The sequence below is a fragment of the Nesoenas mayeri genome (assembly GCF_963082525.1).
Source record: "Nesoenas mayeri genome assembly, chromosome: 1".
Taxonomy (NCBI): Eukaryota; Metazoa; Chordata; class Aves; order Columbiformes; family Columbidae; genus Nesoenas; species Nesoenas mayeri.
The window spans coordinates 64,515,592-64,538,036 of record NC_137541.1 but is presented as its reverse complement, the minus strand read 5'-3'; the positions used below and the strand labels follow the sequence as shown (position 1 = coordinate 64,538,036).

The 22,445-nt window shown below is 39.0% G+C and overlaps 1 protein-coding gene across 1 annotated transcript in view; it reads left to right on the top strand.

The window, feature by feature from the left end:
- CACNA1C (calcium voltage-gated channel subunit alpha1 C) overlaps nt 1–22,445 on the top strand; it is a gene marked incomplete at both ends in the record, with an annotated part of 485,303 nt that overhangs the window by 320,452 nt on the left and 142,406 nt on the right. Inside the window, one exon of the mRNA XM_080351364.1 lies at nt 17,590–17,693. Within this exon, the coding sequence (XP_080207490.1) occupies nt 17,590–17,693 (104 nt within the window). The remainder of the gene's footprint in view (nt 1–17,589; nt 17,694–22,445) is intronic.

Here is a 22,445-nt window from a genome sequence, read left to right as displayed (position 1 = left end):
TCTTCAAATTTTTCCTTCAGTTTCTTGCTTCCTTCTTCATGCTTCCTTTCATGCTGTCTCCAGCTTTTCACCTCTGTAGTGAAGCCTGTTTCCTGTCTCACGAAGTACTACTTCCCAGCCTGTGATCCACATCCTAACAAAAAGATAATTAGAGACAGGAAAGCAATGCACTTTTATTCCCTGGAAGGGCCGGACATCAATAAGATTGATAAACTTTCCAATCTCCTCTCTCACTCAGCAGATAAGACTTGTGAGTAGATGGGCTTCTTTTGAAATGTGAAAGCAAAATGTTAGGAAAAACAGTTTGACACTGCTATAGTGGCAGGTAAGACAATTACTTATAAGGAGCCAAATTGTTAATGTAAAATAACTATATTGGACTCTTGACTGAAGAATTGAACTTCTTTGAAAGGAGCATTAAGTGTTCATAGGAACACATCTCACGTACTGCCTCAGTTTTACCAGGTTTACTTTGTCCCTATATAACTGCCAGCTGTCTGTCTCCCATGCAATCAGTTTGTAGAATCATTTCAGTAGACAGGCACCTCTTATGATACGTGACATAATAATTTTCCTATGCATTGTAGAAAGATTGAGCTTATTATTCTCAAAACTCTCCTTCATGTATGACAAGCCAGCATTATCAGCTCGCTCCCTCGTGCAGGCACGAAGGCCTGTTTTCTAAATCTGTTTCTGAAGACCCCTCAGTCATGCGAACTTCCAGCAGCAGATTCAAATCCAAACATTACAAATTGAGTCGTTTGGTATCTTGTAACTACGGTCTGTTATTTCGTATTGTCTTGTTGACTAAGGAAGAAAATTAATCCCTGTGCAGCTGGTAACATCTTGTTTAAGTATTTGTAGGCATTTGTTGTCTTGCCTTAATCTTTTTCTAGTCTGAGCAGATTCAGTTCTCTCAACCTTCCCTAATGGGTCTTCTTTTTAATTATTTTTAATCAATTTGTTACTGTCTTTCAGGGGAAGCTTTGGTTCTGAGTTAAATACAATTTGGACAGTGCCCTGTCTCTAGAAAGGCTTTAATCTTTGTGTGAAATCTGCTTTCTGCAGCTGGACCCCTGTGACACTGCATGCAAAACTGCCCACTGCAGCCTCAGTTTTATGTGCCTGGTCTCTCCACTCCCCTGCATCTAAGAAATTGTATACATAAATTAAAACAGAGTGCAGAGCAAGTGCAAAATGCAACCATACATTGCGGTATTGGGCTATTCATACTGCTGGGTAGTGGAGAACCTGGTCCTGAGTTGTTCTGTGTACAGCTTGCCCATTACAGCTTGAATTGTAGGACCAAGTAATTCTACTTGATCTCTTTGATGTAATAAGCAGCCTTGAGCCTGCCACTGTTCTTGGAGTATTGGCTTTGTCCCATGTCATTTGAACAATGCTTCAGAATACTCAGTTGAACCTCTGAAAATAACATGCAGTGCCCTTCAGGGGCAGTTTACCTCATGACTCTAACTGTAAACTAAAGAGTGTGGTATTATTATAGATGGACTAAAGCCAGGTCTGGATAAGGTCCAGGACACTAACCTGTCCCTGGAAGAGATGCCTGAACTGGCACATAATAAGTTGAGTCCCTCAAATTTGACTGAACAATGCTTAGTAGGCTTGCCCAGCCCCTAGGCAAGAAAATATTTTAGTTATCTAAAACAGTGCAGTAGAGCCACTGCAATATAGTGAGAGCCACAATGTAGTGAGATTGAATCAGTGGAAACATTCAGTAGCCTCACATCCTCAAGGACAGCATAGAGTAGCATATATAGATGCAGTGGGTTAAACAGGCTGTCCTGGAATATCCTTCAATCTCAGCCTGTGAGATCATACTCGCAGGAGTTACTAAATGAGTTAGAAACTGGAATTCACAGTCACCCTTAAAACAGAAAAAAAAATGGACAACAGAAATAAGTTACTTTGCTGACAGCATTGTCATATCTCATGAGCCTGTTGCAGCTAATGAGGAAGATGATGTGAGGAATACAAAGATATTGTCACAAAGTGAGATATGTTAAATGCAGAGCTGCAACCCCCAATTTTCAACAGCTGTGTTTTTCCTTCCAACCCTTTATTCTTGCAGCACTTAGGCTTGAATTAGTAAGGCTTTCCACACAGGAGAATGATCTGATTCTAAGAATATATCTGTCTACATGTTTCCATGGTGTTCATTCCCCATCCACCCCCAGCCCTCCAAGAAAATGCTGGGCTTTTATTGTTGTGTGGTTGAGGTTTTTTAATCATCTTTTTGGCAGGGTTTTGCATGGATGTGAAAAATATACAAAGAATGAGCACGCAAGTATGAGCAACCCATCTCTGTGATTGCAGAGGTTATTTCATCTCTATCTGCTGTAGCAGTGGTGGGTAAGGGGAGAGGGCACATAGTTCAGAGCACTGAAGGGCCACAGCATTAATGCACTGAAAAAGCAGTGTCCACATTTAATTTGCATAAATGCTGACCTAAATCTGGTTTCCCTTTTCTCATTAACAACTTCATGTGCAACTGTCATGGTTGCCTGTATGGCTGCCTTGAAGGTAAGTAACAGCAGTGACTCGCTGATTGCCACCTGCCACAAAAACCTGCTGCTGAACATTTGTTCAATGAAAAATAGTCACTTGTTGTGTGAAATTAAGTTTTCATGGGCCCTTCAGGTCTCAACTTTGGACCTCTCAGCCCTCTTCTATATAGAAGTAAGATCTCCATCAAAAATAAGCTTTTTCAGGTTGGTTATGGGGGAGGTGTTAGTGGAGACCCTCTGCCCAGTGTTCCTGCATGGGAAGGACCTCTTTAACAGCCCTGTCTTTTTGTTGCCCTTTCTCTATTCTTTCTTCTTTTGTTCTTCCTAAGACTATTTCCTAATTGCTGCTGTCTAATCACCACAGAGACTTTTCTTGTCTTTAATCTTTTATCCCAGAGCTATAAAATTAAGAACTAAAATACTGGGATATTTCTATATGACTTAGGATTTTGAGTGCCTCTGTTTATTGGTGCACTGCTTGGGCCCTACTACAAGTTTTTCAAGAACTGATGATCGTTACCTTCCGAAACAGTAGTTTTCAGAGTTTTTAAGTTTGAACCCATATCCACTAGACAGATTTGCAAATAATGGGCTTTGGTTCACTATCTAGACCCTGGGAAAAATAAAGACAGGGGAATATGCCCAAGCCCAAAACACAAATGGTGGCTCTAGAACTGACTATTTATAAAACTCATGTTTATTTTGAGTTAAATTTCTTTAAACGCCTTGTTTTGAAGACAAAGGGAAATACAACCAGGCCCTCATCAGTCTTGCTGTGAGTAATAAGCCTTTCCTATCTGGGAAGAGAATTGGTCCACTAATATTGGCTTTATTCATTTATTTCAGTGGGATTACTGCCTGAGCAGGACCTGAGGACTCAGTAGTCATACCACCATGAGCATATAGTTTAGTTGTGTCTCTGGCTTCCTCTAGAACTGTCTCCAGTCCTCTGAACTACACGCAAATTGGAGGCCTAAAACCATTATTGAGCACATCTCCCTAGAGATGCAAAGTGTCCAGAAGTAGGAAATGAAGGTTTTAGGACTCAGTGAAGGGAAAATTTACGACAGAACATACATGCTGTGAATTTTTCAAGCATATCTACAAGAGTCAGTCCTAGACGTTGTCCTGATCTTGCCTACTTGATGTTGCTGGTCTTATCAACAAGAAAAAGAGAAGTGGCGGTCTTGTCTGCCAATAATGCAATTGCACCTCATTCAGGCTCTTTGATAGTAATTTATCCAGTGAACACCTAGTGCTTATACAATATCTGTGAGTGGCTAGTGTGCCTGTAAGATGAAGATTTATTAGCAGTGTGCTATAAGTTCTAGATATTGTACATTTTATTTGAGACTTTTAGGTGTGATTTCACAACTGAAAACTGGGTTCATAATCTAAAATGTAGACTGGACTTCTAGCAAAATCATAGATTGGGAACTGGCTAAAAAGGAAACTGGGATATACTGATCAAGTGTGAAGAAAGAATTGACAGTCATGCCTCCACTTAGTAAAGAAGGTAGTGATTATCTACAGCTTACAGTACTGTTTTTCATTATCTTTATTTTTAAGGACTTAATTGACTATGTAAATCTATGAACAGTATGTGCTTGTGTATTCCTGCACATGAGGCAATCAGTGCTGTTCTGATATACCTGTGGTAGAATTTGCTATCAGTCTGCACTGAGATAAATAGAAGTGGTTATAAGACAGCAATATAGTAAAACAGGCAGAAAATCCTTTCTGGATAATCAGCCATGCAAATGTGAATACAAAATAAACAGAGATGGGAAGGGAAAGCCCAGAGTTCTAAGATAAAATGAAATCATTAGATTTGGAAACCCACCATCCTAGGGCATATTTTCCTGCTTGAAATCAGCATTTTATTCTTTTGCAGTGAAATTTCCAAAGCCTTTAAAAGATGAAAGGTTTTTAAATAACCGAGCAGCAGTGAAAGATGGTACTGCTGCAGTAGCTGTAATGAAAGAGCTATCAGCCCTGTAGCTAAATAGCCTTTGGGCTTTTGGATTACTTTTTCAAAGATCAACCTTTTCCTTTTAAAGGGAAAAAAACCCATACACGGTTACGTAGGAACAAGGCAACTCAGGTAAAGCTTTGTGACTTTTGCCTCTGGAGGCCTGATTTCAAATCCTGATTAAGTTACACAAGTCAAAATAATTTTTGGAGGTCACTACATGATGTTTCCGCAACTTGCAAATTCACCCAACAAGATAACCCTCTTGTGTAATGGGTCATGTGAGAGAATGGAGACCCTTAATGGGTGCTATTATCTGTATAGGGACCTGTCTTTGGCAGAACATTGAAGATGGATCAATGACATGAATCTCCTCTAAGTAGATTTACTGTTCAGGATCCAAGAGTAGAGATGTAATAAGAAGGCAAAGGTAATGTCACTATTTATGACAGCTATTGAGCAGTCAAGAGGTAGGGAAAATGTCCTGTCAGTCACATATATCAACAAGCAGAATGGATCAAGAGCAAGAGCTTGGCATACTAGACACCAGGCTATGTTTGTGGGAAGTCCTGGAGGCCCGCTCAGTCTGGGCCCAGAGTCTTTAAGAGCCCTGCCTGGGTCAGTGTATGGCCTGCTCTTTCCCATCTAGTCTGTATGACACAGTCAGCCTCAATGCAGACAGAATGACCTGAGCCAGCATTTAAAAAACCAACCAACCAAACAAACAAAACTACAAAAAAACCCAAAATTGACAAAGAAACAAACAAAAAAACCCACAAAACAACAACAAAACCCCAATCAAACTAACAAAAACAAACAAAAAACTCCAAACAAACAAAAAACTTTTGAGGGAATAGTTTAAACAGTTTAGAGGAAACTATTTACATCCTCAAAAAGGAACAGCTCCAGCACACTCCAGAATTAGTTACTTTATCAGACTTCAGGGACAAACTTTTTAGCAGAGCCTGTTGTGATAAGATGATGGGTAATGGTTTTAAACAAAAAGAAAATAGATTTAGACTAGAAATAAGGGAGAAATTGTTTACAGTGAGAGTAGTGTAACACTGAAACCTGTTGTCCAGAGAGATGGCAGGTGCCCCATCCCTGGACACATTCAAGGCTGGGCTGGACGGGGCTCTGAGCAACCTGATCTGGTTGAAGATGTCCCTGCTCATTGCAGGGGGTTGGACTGGATGGCCTTTAATGGTCCCTTCCAACTCAAACTAGTTAATGATTCCGTGATTGCTTCACAATAAATGAATTTCAATATTTCACTCTGGGGTAACAGACCCCCTCAAAATTGCATCCAAAATGCATCCATGCAAATATATGGGTGAGATTCCTACACAGAGGGATTCCGATTGCAGTTAGTTGTCTATTTGCATTTCTGTGTTGGAAATTGTATAGGTGTTTTTGGAAGTTTGGTTCCAAAAATTTATATCTTAGGCTGCTATCATGGCTACAGCAGTGACTCAGAGTGAGAGGCAACTCTGAAATCAGTGGGTGATTTCATTCAACCCCTACTTTGTTCAAGGAACACTAGATTCAGCTTAGACCTGCACTCATTTTATGTTTCATTCATTTCACTCCAGTGTTGCCCTCAAGGTCCTCACTGTGCTCTGTATGCTGAAGGATGAGTCCTGATCTTCCACTAATGTAGATTCTGTTCTCTGCCTTTGGGGGGGGTTAGTCTAGAACTAACATCTTGGCGAAAGGTATTTGAATTGGTCATGCAAGTACAGGAACACAGATACAAAATCTGCCTGTGTTTTCCATGCAGTGCTACTGGTTTTATGGGAAATTATTAATCCAGTTGAAACTGGAGAGGACAGCTGAGATGAACTGGCCAGGACACTAATGCAGCCTAAATGATGGCAAAAAATCCTTCTTTGGCCTACATTTCTGAAAGTGTTTCTCCTCTAGCTTATTTTGTTCCTGCAACATCAAGGCATCTACACTGCTGGTGACCAATACACCAGATTAAAATTATTCTTTCTGGGCTAACTATGGACAGAAGTAACCACAAGCATTCAATTATTATATCAGTAATTCTTCCTTAGTTCTCAGTGAAAGACACAGTCTCATTGATCCTAAATTATATGGACAATTGTCCCATACTAAACTGAAATACATTTAATTATTTTTTTTTGCTTTTACGTCTTAAACTTGGAGGAGGAGAGCGAGGTGGCAAAGCAGGAGGCTTATTGGAGCTCAGAATTTGCCTGTGATGTAAGGAATTCTTGCTGTGTAATTAATGTTTTTAGTGGGAGTTCAGAATCCCTGTATTGCCAAAATACTTCAGAGTTACGTAGCCCCCTCCAGTTTTCACAGAAAAATAGAGAAGTCCAACAAGAAACCACAAAGACTACAGGTAGGATGAGAGGAGGTATAAATGGTAACTTCCTGATTATTTCTGGTTTCCCTCCTCTAGTATAGTTGACTATAGGAGTTTCCCAGTGGTACTTGCACTAACAAAGTTTAATATGCTGAGATTTTGTTAGCAAAATTCGCTTTTCAGATAGTTGATTTGTTGTGGTAATCCATGTCCCTTTAGAACATTACTAGAGCTAACAACTCTTGCAACTCTGTGAAAACAAAACCCAGTAACACTGCTATTTTCTCTTAGTCAAGGGAGAGCCTAACTTTTTATTCCTCTATTTTGAAATGAAAAGGGTGAATTCAAATGCCAGAGTCCTTTGCTTTCAGTTGAATTTGTACAGTAAGCTTGTGTGAAGGCCGATTAAACTTACAGATTTAATTAATACACTAATAAACACATACAAGTCTATATTGCCCCTCTAACTCTCTGGAAAGCACAAACTACCATGCCCCAGAAGTTTGGATCAGTAAGCATTTTCAACAGGAATAGTTTGTAGTGGAAAAACAGTTCAGCTCAATCATTTTGTTCCACAGACAATTTGACTTGCTGGTATTAAATACCCATTATAGTTCTCCTCCTACTCTCAGACAGACCTCCTATTTCCTGTAACAGCTCAGTCTGTTAAAGAACATCTGACTGCAAAAAACAATGTGCACCCAAACCAAAAACAGCTGAAATATGAATATAGAACTTTACTAAAGAATGAAATAATGTTGTGGAGTCCAATGGTTCTACACTGGGGACTAAAAAACATAGTGGAAGGATTTAATGTCAGCATACAGTATCAGTAATCCAGGACTAGGTGATTGAAAGCTGATATATTTAATAAGTGTCTCTGACTTCATACAGTCTTTCCCAGCTGAGAAAATGTGCACATCCTTGAAATGGTGGGGCCAGTATTTAATAAGTGATGAAAATATGACTCAGTGCTGTTATAAAGAAATAAGCTTGGCAAATTCTACTGGTAGCAATGTACTTCCCACATACTGTATGCAACAGAAACCCAATACAGTTTTCTTCATATCTTTTATGTCGTCTTCGCTGAAGGGAGTTCACATAACAGCAAAATGCCATTCCATTGTGACTGTCTAGTTTCAGAGAAGTTCAAACAGCTATTTTACATGTTTTCCCTTTGTTCACAAGCAGCAGACATGGTTATAAGGCAGTGCTTCTAGATTTCTGCTCTTTGTTCTTGCACAGGTTGCAGCAGCCTTAAGTCACACAAGTCAAAATAATTTTTGAAGGTCACTACATGATATTTCCGCAACTTGCAGATTCACCCAACAAGATAACCCATTTGTGTAATGTGTCATGTGAGAGAATGGAGACCCTTAATGGGTGCTGTTACCTGTATAGGGACCTAACTTTGGCAGAACACAGAAGATGGATCAATGGTAGGGTTCTTCTGCCAGCCTCCTGCCTTTACACAGTCTCCCTGAGAAGTTCAAGGCAGTCAAGACATATCTTTTGCAGGAGCGTGTGCTCTCATGGCTCTGAGGTTGAACCTAGCACTGCTTTCACTTGGGAATCTTCATTGTTTCTGGAGATTTCACCCTCTTGTCGGGGAGATCAGGTAGCAGAGCAACGAACTGTAACTATACCCAAACTTTTTCTAAAATAAACTAGGAATTGCGGATCACCTGGATCAGAGCAGGTATACTTGGGTGAGGACATGTACAGCAGATTCAATATAGTCTTTTTTAGCAGGGCTGAAAAAGCAACCTCTACAGACTCAGTCATTTCAGATCTGCCTGCCCGCTTCCCCTTCTCTCTTCTGAACTCACCTTCCATTGCTACAGTTTCTTTGATTCTTTCTCAAGGGTTCTGTGTTGCAAATTAGTGTCTTCCCTTGATGTTTCTGTTGTCCTCACCGAGGCAATCCTTTCTCAGTTATTGGCTCCATTTAGCTCCTGCAGAGAGTTCTGTACAAATTGTCAATATTTCTAAATCAGGGTGGAATTTTAATTTGCTCTTTCTATCACTACACAACACACAGAGCAACTGGGCAACCAAGGTACACATGGGAATCTTATCATTCTTCCCACTGCCCACATGTGATGAATCTTGATGACATTATTTGCTTTTATCCTGCAGTGACCATATAGAAGAATAACCTGTCTGGAGCATTATCTGCCCTGGTACAGTATCCCTGTGCATTTGCCTTCATCCAGCTTGGTCTTGCTTTTCTCATGAAGAGACTGTGAGAAAAGGTTATAGATGTGAACGTGCACATAGAGAATAAAGGCCTATATGTACATATAGGATGCGCATATGGAATTTGTAAAATTTTGTGATTGAGGTAACACAGTAAGAAGAGCCTTAAAAATAACTCCTTGCAGGGAACAAATGAGCTTAAAATTTGCCTTCTTCTTCAGTACTTTAGAACAAAAGAAACGTGATTGTCAAGAATTATCTTTAACAGGAGCAACTGATCAAGTGCCACACTTTCTTTAGTCAGCAATTCAGACTAAAGCTGAGTTGAACTCTTCAGTCTCTCCTTTGCATCCATCTGATCATGCCAGTTACAAAATTGAGAGTATTTCAGAACAGTCATAAGGAGCAACTGTGGCTTGGAGTCCCTTTAGGACTATAAGAATGTTGATGTTTAGAAATTCTACTCAGAATAAGAGCAAAGGCATCTGGAGTCCTTTGCTTATATTTTAAGCCATTCTGGAGCAATTTTATTCCATTGTTCCGAAGACCATAAAAGTAAGTCTAGTTTATTTTAGGGTTTACAATTTGCTAATAAGAAGGTTCGGAGTTTTATGGGTTTTTTTCTCCCATCTCTGTCCTTTTGTCTTGAATCAGCTCTGAGACCTTAAATTCCTGCTTCTTATCACCTGTCTTAAAGACTCAGAAAGGCTGAAAGATCATTTCAGGTCACGAGATAAATTATAATATTTCTTGTGATGCACTAGAATGTCTAGACTGAAATGCTTATATCTCTTTGTCATTTCTTAGTCATTATGTATATTAAACTTCTAATTTTTCCCAGGGAACTTCAGAAAATGAGCTCCTTATTATATACTTCTCCCAATCTGCTGCCCCATTCTATTCAAGCAAAGCACTTATGCATATTAGTTCATTTCTGCTGGTAACAATAATATTGACCATTGACTTCAACAGAATTACTTGTATGCCTTAAATTATGCACATACGTGAGTACTGGATTAAAAACCAACCAAGCAAAGACAATTAATTAGATTTTAAATACTGAAAGATCTACAAGGTGGAATCTTCAACCTTAGGATAATAATGCATGAAGTCTGAATTCAGCTTTATGATGGGTAACAGGAAATGTGATCCTTTTCTTGCTCCTTCTGTGAATGCTGAAGTCAGATGGATACATGCTGTATATGGACTTACTTGAGGTGTATGTGGAGACCAGCTAGGGATTTCTCACATTAAAATGTCCTCTTTTCATATGTTTATTGACATGACATGCAGCAGCCTCACATCATTGAGGCTCCAAACAAATCAGCAGATTCAGGACATGTAGGATTTCAGTGCTATAGAAGCAATCCCATAGTTTACCCCACAGGTTGGAAAAAGTGCTTATGGAGCCTGACATACACAGGAAATCAATTTTAGTACTCTGTGCCTTTTTACTGTACCTTCGATTTTGAGCCCCCTCATTGTAAGATTTCTGGGGCTTCTTTCAAGCATTTATAGTTTTGCAAAAAAGTTAGAAATTGTGAGTAACTATGAGTAACTTCCTTATTAAAAGCAATATTAAAGACAGTGAGGAATAATTAATGTATTTATCACAAGCATTGCATGAAAAAAACAGTATAACACAAGCAGTGTGCTGCTCAGAGGTCAGAGAAAAATACAGTGTGCAAGATTTGTTACCAGAGCCAACCAGCAATTCTAAATTTTTGCAAATTTTGGGGTTGGTTTATTTGTGTTGTGATCTCAGTAGTCACAGTCCAATTACTTAAGAGTTGTTTAAGAGCATGACCACTGAAGAGAGAGTTTTCAGGTGTCCTTAGATCTTTAAGGAGAAGATGAGAGAGAAAGGAGTCAAACCTTTGCATCGAAAGTCCTGTGCTTCTCTGATTACTAGCAAGAGTTTTCAAGGCAAAGACTGCAAGTACTGCAGAGCCAAGTTGTTCCTAAGACAAAATCAGCTCAGTAGCTGAGAAGTCAACCAGCAGAGAATGATTCATTGAACAAATAGTTTCTTTTTTATTTGCAGAGCAGCCTCAGAAATCATGCAATTGCTAGTTACAGTTGTTTGTTAGATGCTGCCAGCAATACCCATTTTTTCTTTTGGGATCAATGTTTGGTTCCTCAGCTATTTCTGTTGACATAACGTATCTAGCAAAAGTAAATATAAACAAATGAATATTTTGAAGTTTTGCTTCTTCACTATACAAATTTACCTGGACACTTTCTTGGAAATTCACCCTCCCTTAATTACTTCTGAAGGGTTACATTGGTTTTACGAGACCTTTTTTGTTCACTGATGGTGTAAATGAGAGGCATTTAGTCAGTTTGTGAAGTTTCAGAAACAAACCAAAGTTCTAAGTATCATGAAAGTACTGTGAAGATATAATGGAAGCCAAAACAATAATTGAAGAGTAGGAGTACTTTCCTCTCTAGGGCACATAGTCCTTGCCTAAGATGTAGGATTTACTGTCTATATTGTAGATTTTTTTTTTTTATTTAATATTGTAAATAGAGCTGTAGCTGTGAATATTGAAATTCCATCCTCTGTTTATTTTAATTGTTTTTATACCTGAGTTCCAATTTAAAAAAAAAATATATATATATAGGGAAAGCATTTTTTCCCTTACAGTGCAAAACAGGGTGTCATACTATTACAAAAAATGTTTCTAGTGTCATTTAACATGGAGTTTAAAGTAGTAGTTCCATGAGTACATATGTAAGTGAAACGCATTCACCCAGAGGTTCGTGGGAAGAGAAGGAAAGAGAGAGAGGAAAAGGAAAATTTATATATCAATCCAAACCTCTCTACTTAGTAATTGATCAGTAATAAATACCTAAGTCTCACAATAGTGTATGCATGGCCCTTTATATATCACATGAACAATGTCTGTCAGGAAGATCTCTTGATCTTTAATCTAAGCTGAGGAAATAATTTCTATACATCCTTAAAGTTTTGAAAGTGTTTTTCCTGAAAAAGCTAGTGTTCAAAATGAAAACTTCAAGCAAGAAGGTATACTCAGTGGCTATTTAGTGTTGCCTTTTCTTTCTGCTGAGTCCTTCTCCCAGTATTCTCTGATTTTATTTCCCCATATCATTACAGCTAGGTTTCAGCTAGAGATTTTGCTACTGGCCATAACCATTACATTTGGCCAGATCATCTCCTGAGGAGGTGAGTTCCACAGATTGGTTGTAGGCTGCATAAAATGGCATCTCTACACAAAATTTTCAAATTTACTGCCCTTTAATTTTATTGAGTACTCTGCTCTCCTTGATTAACGTTACTCTAGGAAAGGTTATATGCTCCATTATAGAATACTTGAAGCACTTGACTTGTATTTAAAGAAGGCTATCATAACATTCAATAGTAATTAGAAATCAAGTAGCCATTCATTCAAGAAACAGAAGACTAGCCCTGGTGTCCTAGCTAACTTTCCATCAAGCTTCAGCTCTCCAGTAATGTACACTGAACAAGACAGGCTTCATTTTTTTAATTGACCTTGCTGCTTTCCCCTGACAGCTGCTCTTCTGTGATGGATTAAGCTTTTTCTTTAACTTTCAGTTATTTTTGAAAGACGTGTGGCACAAAGTGTCAGGGTGTAGATGTGTGAATTGTAAAATCAGAAGAATTTAGTGAATTGTGTCTACTCCTTCCATGAAGAGACTGAAAGACCTCCACTATGTCCTTGGTGGTGCTGAACCATTATCTTACTAGATAATATGCCTCTGACGTTATCTTTGAACTATGATGCCTGTGTAATGAATGAGATACTTGCAAAATGTGCCAGACTATTATCCCTGGGAAAAAAAAAAATCTCTAAACAGGTAAAATGTGCATATCTCCTGTGACTTTACTAATATGTCTACACCTAGTTCTGAAGACCCAGAAGACAGAGGCACAAAGGTATGTTTATAGAAATAAACAGACTTTTTGTTCTTTGGCCTCTACGGAAACTGCTGGTTGTAATTGTAATCAGCAAACTACAGAATTAAAAATCTTGGTGTTGTTTCTAAGACATTATCTATATCATTGAGAGAAAGTCTTTCAACTGGAGCTTGAAACGTCATAGTCATAGTAGCAGTTAAGGATGCTTGACAAAGAAAAAGCTCTTCCCCAGTACACAAGGTCCATCAGACCTCAAATATGTTGAAATACCATTTTCTCATCATGATGCTGAGTGGTTTCTTTTCAGGACCCAGTAAGGCAAGGTAATATCCCACTTTGCAGGTTGGAAAGCTGAAGCGTATTAAGCCAAAATGATGTCCTCACAGTGTCAGAGAGAGTATGTACGAGAACATGAGAAGGAATCTAAGACCCTTATCTCTGAGAGATGACATATTAATGTTCAGAAATGTACCAACTTTCTCACTCTTGAGAGTAGTGAGCTGTGTTAAGATGTGAGCTGAGAAAGGTTAGGCAGTTTGACTCAGAAAGCAGAATTATTTCCATAAATTACAATCTGCAGATTCCAACCAGTGCTGTGCCTAACAGTTGTCTGATATGTGCTTAAGTTGACATGAGGTTGCAATCTCCTTGACTATTGTAGCTGGAATATTATAATTCAGACCTACACTGATAGTCTTTGTTCAGAACTGTATATTTATTATAGAAGATGATCCACCTTTTCTGTTGAGATTCCTATTGAGAATAGGAAGCACTCAAGGAGAAGAAGTACAGTCAGTGACCAAAGAGCTGAACTGTGTATCAGGAGTTGTACTTGTCTGTCCTAGAAAGGTAACCTATAACTGAACCCTCTTGTGTTTACTGTAGACAACACTACAAAATATATGCTGCATATCTCATTTTCTGCACTCAGTAGTATGTAAATGGTAACACTCCTTCTGATCTTGTCATGACCCTCTGCAGCCTCTCCACTTCAATAGCATAATTAGGAGAAAATCAACTGTACCACCTAAGTTATGTTTGCAGAAAAAGCCTCCGGCTGCAGTCAACAGGACATGTTTATGCATACACACATGATTAATAGCTACATATTCACAGAATGATGATAAGTTTCCAGTAAGCAGTTTCAATCAAACACAGGTGCAATGTTTTTAATGATGATTCTATGGAGAGCATTGTTTAGTTAAGGACAGTCTAGCCTGGACTTCTAGGATACTTCCATTTTGAAGGACACATTTCCAGATATTTGGAATGATGTGATCTTAGTCAAGAATTTAGTATTCCTAAAATGTTGATATGTTGCTATTGCTGTTCTGAAGAAATCCGTAAATCTGTTTTTTATTGGGGTTTTTTGTTGTTTTTTTGTATGTTTATTTTACCCCAACTTCTGCCAGGCAGCCTGTATCTCTGCATTTCTCCTGCAGATGTTGTTCAAGAGCAAATAGTATGCTCACAATGTACTGTCTCCTATTAATGGGATTTTTTTAACACTATTTACCAAATACCTGATGTTATATCAGCGTATACATTCCTGTCACCTGTGGCTTAGTCCCACAATGTGTGAAATAATCTCATCTTCTACTAAAGAAAATGAGATATGAGAGCACCAAACATAGGGAGTCCAGCAACAGAGAGACAGTAAGTACTCAGTTGTCTGATAAATACTGATGGCTTCTTGAGAAGCTGTGTCTGTCTCTGCCTCTCTGTTACGTGTTTGACTGGGCAATAAAAAGGAGATGAAAAGCTGACCTCCTAAATGTTCAGTTTGAGAAGTCCCAAATGCTCTGCTGTAGCAGAATGCAGGTCTGTTTTTCAGGACTAATTTGTGCTGATGCTAGCTTGTACAATCGTTATGCAATTGTGCAGGCATTGGGAATAGCCAGAGTACGTTATAGTCTTTTTATATGTTTTACCTGGCCATGACGGAAGCTTCTTGTCTTGTAGAAATTTCTCGATGACAGATTTGTACAAAAGGACAAGCACCTGAATTCTATACCCTGCACCCTGGCATTTGCTATTTAGGATTCACTTGTACCACAGCTTTACAAAGTTTTGCTTTTCCAGCTGATGAAAAAGACTTGTCAATAGATAAATACTGTACAGCTGAGGCTTATTTATTACCATCTATCATAATTAGAGGGAAGTCACGTCATCATTGTGCCTGTGCTGGTAAATTCTAGCAGTTTTTCAAAGTCATCCATACTTACTGTTTGTGGGGATTGCTTTTTATAGGTAGTGGTGTTCTTTACAGAAAAGGGAGTATATTAGGTCTCATTTCTTTACTCAATTCCAGCTTAGGTAGTTACATTTTGCCTGCCTGATTTCTCCTCTGTGATTTCAGGTGAATATTTGCTTCCATATTCATTCACCATGATGTTTTGTTCTCTATAAAGCACTGATGTGTTTCACACTAGAGGTGTCTACTTTTTGGTCATGCAGAATGAAATCTAGCTTGCCAACATAAAGGATAATCAGTATTATTTATAAACCAACTGAACAATTCTGTGCAAATATTCAAAGGGAAACTGGATAATATGCTTAGGGAATGATAGAGGGACTCCTGAATTCCTGAAGGGAGTTGTTCAGGCCCCCACTTCTGACCACCAAATGTATTAATCTTGTGAGGAAGGAGCTGATTAACTGTTTTCACAGAGGCAGGCTTTGAGTTTACTTTTTAATGAGTCTACTTTAGTTCAGTCACAGCTGAAGGAGCTCCAAGATAGAGCTCTGGATCAGCCCATTGACTGTGGACTATTGCCAGACAAGGACTTTGGTGACAGTACTTTGAAGGAAAAATCAGTAACGGACTTCCGTCCACAAAGAACTGATTATGTTAGTGTTACTCTCCTGCCTTGTCTTACTGAAGGTCTGAAGTTCTTTTCCTGAGTTGCTATGAATCTTGAGTCAGACCGCGTCCCCTGAGGTGTGTCTCAGTGCCCATGTATGGAAGAACATTTCTTCTGTGATCACAACAAATGCTTAGGTTGCAAAGCAGAGTGCATTTTCCTGGAAGGAGAGGACAACATAAGATTTTCAAAAGCATGAAAAACAAATGAACTTGGGCTGCTTTATAATTTTAGGTACTTTCAAGTCTGCAATTTATGTTCATAAACTATTGGTAGTGCTCCTGAAAATGTTAGCATCATTAAAGAAAGAGATGGTGGTTATGTCTGGCTCAGGAGATAATTGTTCATTAAAATAAAGAAGAGACTGATATTTTTGATACCTTCATGAAAGTGACATTCTATTAAAGTACTCAACAACTTTCCAATATTTTGACCTGTGAAGGTGATTTCAATATAAAATCGTGTTTATGTACAAGATGCTTTTAGAATACATACAAAATGCTCTACACATAATACAGGTTCTGGTGCTAAAACAGTAATTTGCCTGCTTCAAATGCAGATTCGTATCATAGTGTGAAAGCAAGACCTATGCTCATGTCGTTCAGTTTACCTTCTCAAAGCCTCTGAGTATTCAATTGTGTAGAAATCACATTTTGAAGGAGAGATCTATGCTTCAAAGGGAGAAAGGAAGTTTGTGAGAAAGCTTTAGAAAACATTTGAACAGGTCAGGACATGGTGTGCCTTGAAAGAATCTTCCTCAAAAGCACACAGCCACTGCCCTCACTGTGGGAAACTGTGAAGATAACCAGAGCCTTGACAGGGAAAGATTAATATTTGCCCACAGTTATTACATGCTCCCCTCTAAGGTACGTGTACCTGTGCTACAGATGAGAAGTAAATGTGGTCTGACAACACACTCTGGCAGTGCTTGGCAAAAAAACAGCGGTATTTTCACTGGCAGCAAAGAATCACATATGTGTGCAGTGGTTCGAATAGAAGTTTAGAGGTTGTTGGGTGGACCCATGTGGTGCTGTGTGTGAAGTCCAGAAACTGACAGTCTGCAGCTCTGAGCATCCAAAGTGCTAGTATGGCACATGGTTATATCTCAGCTTATATTAATCACTGCCTCTAAGCAAACCGCTAGAGGAAAAAAAGCAATCAAAGTCACATCAGAAAGAACATACAGAAACACTAGCTATGATTATGTGTAAACCAACCACAGGCTCTGTTTACAAACCTTTCCATCTGTTCCTTTGCCTGATCATTTCTGCTTTCCCTCTCTGTCTTCTAACTTTCCTTCATCTTTCCAGATGCAGGACGCTATGGGCTATGAGTTACCATGGGTGTATTTTGTCAGTCTGGTCATCTTTGGATCCTTTTTCGTTCTAAATCTGGTTCTTGGTGTGTTGAGCGGGTAAGCTGACAGTTTTGGTGTCCTTTTTCCAATGCTATAGGGCAAGACTCCATAATAAGGGTTGTTCCCTGTCACCAGGATTCTTTCAGAGGAATTAAAAATCTGAATCCAAGGAAGTTTCATATCAGCTTTAAAATATTTTGAAAAAAATGTTCAAACATTGCAAATAACAATACAGGTAACAAACAAGGTGGTGTTGTCTGACAAAGAAATTCAACCTCAGGACATTACAGATAGCTAATGTTAACCTGTCATAAATTTCCAGAAAACTGGCTATTGAAAATCTTATTGCTGGTGACTTGGGATCTCTTTGGCTGGAGCCTTGCAATGCTCAGAATCTGAGCTTGTCTCACTAATTATCATTCCACTCTTCCAGGTCAATGATGCCATAGGAAGGGACTGGCCCTGGATCTATTTTGTTACACTAATCATCATAGGGTCATTTTTTGTACTTAACTTGGTTCTCGGTGTACTTAGCGGGTAAGCAGTACCAGGAAAATGTTTTATTATTGTTTATTTTTTTCAAATTTGTATTTCTATTCCTACTTTCCGGTTACTAAAACAACAGGCAGTGGCGGGTTGATATCAGGAGCCTTAATAAAAGCCTGAGGCTATTGCTGTGCCAGTAGCAAAATACAGCACTCCTAATGGCACGGAAGGAGCCTTTTGACTAAATCAAAGCAATATAAGACAACTCTTTGCCTTTAACATGTTCCTCTACCTAAAAGCTCTACCTGTACTCTGTGGGAAGAGGACAACACTTTGCTCCCCTGTGGGTGAAGCACACCATTCACCATAGGAGGGGATCACAGTAAAATCTCTGGAAGAGTCAGTGGGACTGAAGGAGGAATGAGAGCATGAAACAATTCACTTCACATTTGTGGGATGAGATTTCTGCCAAATTATGTCTTCTCACATGAGAATTTTTCACATTGCTTAGTATCTCTAAAGCACAGCCTCATGGGAGACTATTTTCCCTGGAGAGTGTCTTGGGCACATTTCTTCTTCAATAAGCAGAAGAAATTGTTGTGCAGATTACAAGCCTAGCATGGCGCAGGGAGAAAAGGTCATTTCCCTCTGACCTTTTCTAAGGATTAAGAGAGAAGCAGGATAATTCCTTCTGGTGTTTATGCAACCCTAAGACATCTAGACATTTAGCTGTATTTCAGTTCTGCAGCATAACCATCACTGAAAAGCATCATTTTACTATCTTTGATTAAAAACAATTGATATTGTCCCCAGTAGCTGAAAACTTTATTGCATCTGGGGAGCCACATAATTAGAGGAATCAAGCCAGCAAACATTCCTCGCAATATTTTAAGTTCTCCTAGAATTAGGCTTCTAATTCCATATTTGGCCATGACTGGGTGCCTACAGCCATTCTGTGTACCTGGATAAATATGGTATGAGGACATTTATGTATCCTCTTTCTCTTTGCTTCTAACATCCTGCCTCTTAATGAGCTCTAAATGAATTTGGTCAGAGCATGTACCTGTTGCCTGAGCCCTGCGTCCCTTGTCTTTTAATCATAAGAGAGGGAAAATGATCTCTGAGCAGAGGAAAGAACTTGATGCCTCACAAAAAGTATGTCCTCAGTATTTGGGCCAACAACATAGGAAGGGGCAGTAGTAGGACTGGAGAAGAAGATCCACCATTGGCCATCCTGCAAAGGCACAGGTAATAAGCAGATCTACAGGAGGTGTTAATGCTGTCTTCATTGCTCCATTGAAGGAGACAAGCTGAAGAGAGCTGATGCAGAGAGAAGGGTTTCCAAGCAGTAACTGGAGAAGGAAGAAATCTCCGGTAATGAAATGTGAGGCAATAGTCTGTGTTTGGACATCTGGAGAGTGATAGTCTCGGTACAATTTTAAAACATAAGCTACTCATTTCTCCAAGTGGGTACTCTGATCAGCAGGTGAGGATGTCAGCAGTAATGGAGGATGATGACCAGCTGACAGAGGGAAAGTGATCTGTTGTATCAGAAGTTCACTCGAGAACCATATAAGATAATCGTTAAAGATTATATAGTACCTAATTGGATGAACTGTGCCTGTGAGCCCAGCCCTGAGGAGTGCATACTGTTGAAGCAGTGCTGATTCAATTTACCCACACTCAGATTTGTGTCTGTACATATTTAAGAATTGAATTTCCCCTTTCTTTCATTTTTCAACTCAAGAAAGTGTGTTGGGGCCTCGATTTTCCACCTCCTGACAATACTGCAGCCAGACCACCACAGCTAGTGGTAAGAGATGGAAACAATCTGTAGAGAGAACTGAAATCAAAGATTAAGTTCACCTTGTTTAAGCTGTGAGTCACTCTTTCTGGCTGTATTCACAGTGTTATGACAGCTGCACTGTTTCTGCAATTTTTTTCCCAACTGGAGAAAAGTAAAAAGAAGCTTAAGAATCCATGAAAAAAAACACAGAAATGGTGGGAGAAATGTTCCAAATTTTCTTTGGACTAAATAAGCAGTTCTTAAACAATTAACTTTCTAAAGCAGTTCTAAATTCTGCTGAGTTGCAAAGTATCTTCACTTTGCAGATTCAGCTCTTTTGAGAGACTTGCTATTAGTCTGATCTATGTAGATGATCCACCTTTGCATTCTATGTAGATAAAAAGCAGTATTCCTGGGTATTCTTGTACATCCATTCTGGGCATCTGTGATTTCTTCCCATTTATTTATTTCAGGAACTTCACCGAGCATGTTGTGTAGGTAGACTTCATCAATGACAGATTAGCTTAGTTTTTTTAATCACTTCTGAATACGTAAGTATAATTAATTGTACTCACAAAGACACTTTGATTGCACCTGCAAAATCAAATGCTGAGTTGTACTCTGCCTAAGGAGCTCATCTGTAATTTGTTTTTCCTCAGGTATGTCATCCATTCATGGTCCTTCTGGTGAATTTACTAGTCACATGCTAAACTAAATAGTATGACAGATTATTTATGTGTAGAGCTATAATCCTCTTCCTGTCTTCACTGAGCCCAATATAAACGTATTCCAAAGGAAATACCCAGCCAGAAGATCACATAGTATCTCTCCTGAAGTCCATGCAAAAGGATTTCGGATCATTGCTGTGAATAGTGATGTCCCTCTTAGAGGTCTCTTGAGATCAGAGATGTTCACATCTGTGTTATCTGTTTCAGTCAGTTACTGAGGTAAAAAAAAAGGACAGTATGGGTTCAACTTTCAGAGCTGCTACCTAAGCATATTGATTCACATTTCTTTTGTATTTTGCCTAGCAGTGACCCAAATCACAGGACTCAAGCCAAACAAGCAGTTACTTAGTTACTAGTTACTTCTCATGGAGGCAGGAGAACAGCCTTTCCTTCTTGTTAGAGAGGATCCTGGAAAGCTCATTTGGCTGCTTTTGATGCTCTTACTGCCAAGGAAGAAGTAAGAGTAAATGGAAGGCTGTCTATTGTTGTATCTCCTCCTCAAGCAGTTTTTGTGGATTTTCAAGACTTTTTCCCAGTCTTCCATCTCCTCTTCCAACCTTCGCATTCCTTGGTGTACTTGTCAGGGTAGATGAGGTTTGAAGCCTTGCATTGCACTTTGAGTAGTAAGGAAGAGTTTTGAACAGCTAGACTTCTGCTGTTTTGCTCTCTTTCCATCACACCTCTAAAAGGAAGGAATCATGTTGTGATCACATATAGACAAGAATTACCTATATTTCATCATCAGGATGGGTACAAGAAATTTTCTTCTGGAACACCATAGAATACGGAGCTGGGTGTTTATATTTATAATCTTCACCGAATCTAACCCCACACAGAGAAAACATCTCTCCAGAATACTCTGCTTTTTGGTATTACCATTGGCAGTTGTGTCTTATAATTTCCTATGAGAGGCAAAGGGAAGTGTCACAAACTGAATTCTGCTAAAAACAACTAGATTCACTGACTCTTAAACTGATGTTCTTTTGTTCACTGACAAGAGATAGATTGCTTGGTAGTTCTGAAAGCCTTTGTCGACCTTATCCTGATGTGATATTGCAATCTTTTTTGAAAAGGCCACGTCCAGACTCAAGATGGCATTTCCATTAGGAAGCTTATTTGGTCCTTGGCCTCCCTGCTGAAAATGCAAACAATGACCATTTATTGCCAACTGTGATGGTGGCAGAAGTAATGTGCACACCTGCCTGCAACAGGAACTGGACTGAGGTCACAAACTCATTTCACATGGGATGGTAAATGACCATTGGTAGTAATTCTTTATCATGAACCACATTTGCCCAAGGACAGGCTGGCATTCCACATGGGATGTGGTTTAAATTGCACAAGCAATTTCCTGAGCCACCTGTTCTCGGTGGTTTAATGTTAGTAGATCATAGGAATAGATAATTTAAATAAGTTATCTTCTTTGAAGAGTTGTCTGAGATGTGGAATATCATACACTGTACAGACAAAAGAGATGTGCAACTGCAAATAATTTAGACTAGATGACCAAAGTATTTTCAGCTGTGCTATTAAAAAGCTAGGTAACAAGTTCTCTCCTGTGCAGACAGTCAGTGCAAAGGCATCATGCTAAAATGTCACGCTGGTTTAGTCAGTTCTCAGCCGAGCCCAAGTCCTATCTGGGAGAGACAGTAAGTGGGGACTAAAAAGACCCAAGTAGACACAAAGCTTAGATGCATCTAACATAAATGATCTACTTCAGTGCACAGTAGGAATTTCACTTTCTGTAAGCTAGGCTGTTTCATGATGTTTTCCACTTCAGTTTCTAAAACAGCCCTTTCAAGTTAATTCCATGCAAAGCTAAATAGTTCTCACTTGGAGTTGAGAGCTCAGTCCCTTTCAAAGTTGGACCCATTTGTTCTAGAATCTAAAATACCATTTTAGGAGCCAAAAAATTGAAATATTGGGATTTGATTTATCAAACAGGCTCAATAACAAAGGCTTCTTCAGTGGCTTCTTTTTTTGAGAGCGCATCAATTCATTAATTTTGATAAGGCACTATGTCTGACCCAGAGGAAAGATGTAACCAAGGCAGAAAAAATAACTGGTATTGACTGGATTTTTAAAAAATTCTTTTTACAGTTTTTTATTTTTATTGTTGGGCAGTTGTTCATTTGTGAGAAAATAATATTTTTCACTCTTGCTGTGCTTGCAATAGCTGTTTCTGCTTTGTGACTAAATCTGGTCCCAGGGTTGACTGTGATCTACCTTAGGGCATTGTGACAGGGTGATAACCACATAAGCATACTTTGTCACATATTTTGGCTTGAA